Genomic DNA, 3,619 nt, shown 5'->3' with positions numbered 1-3,619 from the left:
ACACTACTGTCAGGACAAGAGGTTCCTCAGACATAGATAGGGAGGAGCCCTCTTCAAATAAAACTATGAAATTTTTAAAAAAGAATTTGGTGAAAACTTCAATTATTTTGAAATCTGTTGATACAAGAAGCCATCAGATTTGGGGTGTGGATCATCTCCCTTAACGGGAAACACAGCCCGGATGGCTTTACAACCATATATATATGGTACTCACAGATAAAAAATAAAAAGTGGGATCCATCACTAAAACATTGTGCCCCCTGGAGTTTGTGGTCGACAAGCAACAGGGATCAAAGGGTAAGGATCCGGACTCCAGATTCAGCTAGGTCCCACAAGAAGAGTTTGAGGATGTGATTCAAATTCTTTAAAATTTTAAATAATGTCCAGAGATGAGTGAGCAGTTGCTTAGTAAAAAGGCACACATCCCTAGAGGCATGGAAGGAGAACTAGCAGTGGTAAGAATTTATGCTAATCCAAAAGAGGAGGATAGTTTGACTGTTAGGGATTCTAATAATTCACAGGAAAAGATGGATGAAGAAGTGCACTCTAGAGTTGTAAATTTTAAAATTTTAGAAAATTTTGAAAATGATAGAATAAGAGACATGTTGCTAAAAGAGGGGCACACACAAAGTAATTTGCACGAGAAAGGGGTTCTCAGAATTCAGCTTATGGGAAGAACTTAGAGTCTACCAAGACTCAACTGAGAGAGTCCTCATGGAGGCTCTTCCATACGTGGAGGATGAATTGATCATTGATAAAGTGTTTCATGATTTAGAGGTTGATCCAACAGTTTGGTTGGGTGTTGCATTGAGGCCAAGATATTCTAGTATGAATGATGGGATCAGCCAATGGGAAAAAAATCAAGCCAATTGATTGGCAAGGGAAAAGAATCAACTTCATTCGGTGTTTGCAGGTCTAGATAAATAAAGAGAAACCTCAAATAGTAGGATGCACAGTCAAACTTAGATCATTAGAACTTCTGATGGGAAAGGGCTTTTCTATCTTAAATTTTTTAAAATGATATATACCAGTATGTGAGACAAAAGGTAGGGATCACTGTTCTACAAATATAATTTTTTTTATTTTTTTTCCATTCTTTAATTTAATACAAATGAACCTAAAGAGGAAATATATACACTCACAAATCTCTACGTTAGGTTCTGAAGCAGTAGATCAGCTCACTCAATTTCAAATTTTTTTTTTTTTTTCCCTTCTAATATTTGCTGAATTCACCAAGAAATGCAAACCCTAAAAATCCCCTTTCTCTAATTCCTCCTATGGTGAAGACGAACAGGTGTACAAAACGAAGTAACTGCCGACTTCTTCAAGTTCCATGTCATATCATTTAGTTGAACCATCCCATGTAGTTGTCTTCATACGATCCGTAAGCACAGTGGTAGTCTTCAACCAACATGGGATAAGCAGAAAATTGAATTTCTGGGTCAACCCAGGAGGTCTGTTCAAAAGTCTCTTCAACACAAAAACTCCCTGCCACATATGGTTCTGTCCAGAAATCCCCAGTGAATTCTCCGTACATAGAATCAGTGCCACTTAGAGGTGGAAATGGAGGCAAAGGCGAGCTTTCCAGAATTTGGTGTGGTAGAGCACTGAGGACAGAAGGACTGAGCTCTAATTCTTGTTTACTGTTAACTTCCCCTTCAGAACCTCTTTCGATTGAGGCGTCCGGTCTTGATTCTGATAGTTCCAGATTCTGTTTTTTGAGTTTGGAGTGCCATTGGTTCTTGATTTCATTGTCTGTCCTGCCTGGTAATTTGGCTGCAATTGTTGCCCACCTGCCAGTGAAAAATGAAAACTTTTTGATGAATAAACCACAAAAGGCAACATAAGAAGAAATTCATGATCTAACATTTAATGACATGATAAGCAGCATAGAAAACAAGGCTATAATATTCCTCCATCCATACTTATTGCCTAGAGCTTGGTGCATCTTGATGATGGTTTCCTCCTCTTCTCTGCTAAAGTTCCCTATTCTGATATTGGGCCGCAGATAGTTCATCCATCTAAGTCTGCAACTCTTTCCACATCTTGATAGACCTGCAGAGAGAATTAAACAAGGAAATTGCAACCCATCAACAGGAATTGGATATGGAGAAAACCCAGATGAAAACATTGATCATCCATCTGAGCTCATATGATGAGACCTTAAAATTTTTTTTTTTTTTTTCTGTAAATGGTAAGCTACCTGCATACTTGGGAAGCTCACGCCAGTTCCAATGGCCGTATCTGGTAATGTAAGCTACCAACTTCTTATCTTCTTCAGGAGTCCATGCTCCCTTCTTTAGTCCAGTTTTATCACAACAAGGAGTTCTCACCATTTCTGGAACCTGGGGAGGAACACTTCCACCCTGGATTCACTTCACAGTAACTCACCCAGAGAACTGCTGATGAAATTTATACTAGCAAAGACCAAAACAAATATTGTTTGAAATTAACAATGTCAAGGTCAGATCCCAAAGTAAACCATGCTGATGTCTGATTGGTCTATTCCTGACTTTCTTCTAGGTTTCATATATAGAAGATGCCAAGAAAGAAGTAAATATGCATGAATAAGGAAATGATATATATAGAAATGATGGAGACCTTCATTGCCCGGATTCATTGTTGCAGGTACCTGTAGGAGATTAATTAATCAATCTTAAAATGTTCCAACGCGTTTGTTACTAATTGAATATGTCAATAAGTTATTCTTATTTATTTTTTTGAAGTCGCAGAGCTTGCTTAATTTCATGGGAAATGATCACTGAGTAAAAGCATTTCAAAAGAAAGCAAGTGGAAACATTTCAAAATAAGCAAGTGGAATCCAAGTACAAAGGCCAAATGTGCTTATAATAGCTGACTGAAAGTCCACAGGTCTTGGGTCAAGGGTTTTGGTTTTAGTTTCAGACGATGACTGATATCCAGGAATCCATGTACAAAGGCCAAATGTGCTTATAATAACTGAGTGAAAGTCCAAAGGTGTTGGGTCAAGGGTTTTGGCTTTTGGTTTCAGACCATGACTGATATTCAATTTCCTATACTTGCTTAATATCAAGATTCTAAGGCTACATTAATATTACAATCTGTTCTTCTAAAATTATTTTCATATTGTTTTTCATTATATTTAAGTTTAGAATTCATTTGAATTTATATGTTAATAATTTAACAAAAAGATTCCACTTGTTGATAGAAAATAAATTCAATTGAGAGCCATTCCTCAAATGATTGAGCAGTGCAAGTAGTAATATTTTTTCTTTTTAATACATTTCATACATGTTAAAACAAACACCACGAAATAGTGAATCAAAAAAGAAACAAAAACAAAAGCACACATAGATTTAACATGATTCACATACTAATATGGTATACTGTCCATGGAAGAAGAAGAAAAGTTTTTCTACTATGTAAAAGAAGAACATAAAGAGATCTAACAACCAATCGTCAAGAACTTTCATCCAAAACCCTAATCGAAAAATCTCAAATCTCTTTATAATGTGGTAGGCAAACATAAGATATATATATATATATAAACTCCTATCGGCCCAAGCCTCTGCTTCCACCACAGATCTCTGCAAACGAATCATTGGTAATCCCTCAAAATATGACTCAGGCTTCCTGCCGT

At 36.6% G+C, this 3,619-nt stretch overlaps 1 protein-coding gene across 1 annotated transcript; it reads right to left on the bottom strand.

The window, feature by feature from the left end:
- Window positions 1-1,033: 1,033 nt before the first annotated feature.
- LOC149004452 (transcription factor MYB15-like) lies at window positions 1,034-2,481 on the bottom strand. The gene is made up of 3 exons (XM_089169600.1): window positions 2,204-2,481; window positions 1,926-2,055; window positions 1,034-1,793 (listed from the first exon to the last, which is right to left on the bottom strand). Exons 1-3 carry the CDS (start codon window positions 2,334-2,336, stop codon window positions 1,346-1,348), a joined length of 711 nt encoding a protein of 236 aa, XP_089025726.1. The 5' UTR covers window positions 2,337-2,481; the 3' UTR covers window positions 1,034-1,345.
- Window positions 2,482-3,619: the final 1,138 nt, after the last annotated feature.

This window comes from Hakea prostrata, chromosome 9, assembly GCF_041222555.1.
Source record: "Hakea prostrata isolate BN-2017 chromosome 9, UWA_Hpros_2, whole genome shotgun sequence".
NCBI lineage: Eukaryota > Viridiplantae > Streptophyta > Magnoliopsida > Proteales > Proteaceae > Hakea > Hakea prostrata.
The sequence above is the reverse complement of the archived record's forward strand: the minus strand, read 5'-3'. Positions and strand labels throughout refer to the sequence as shown.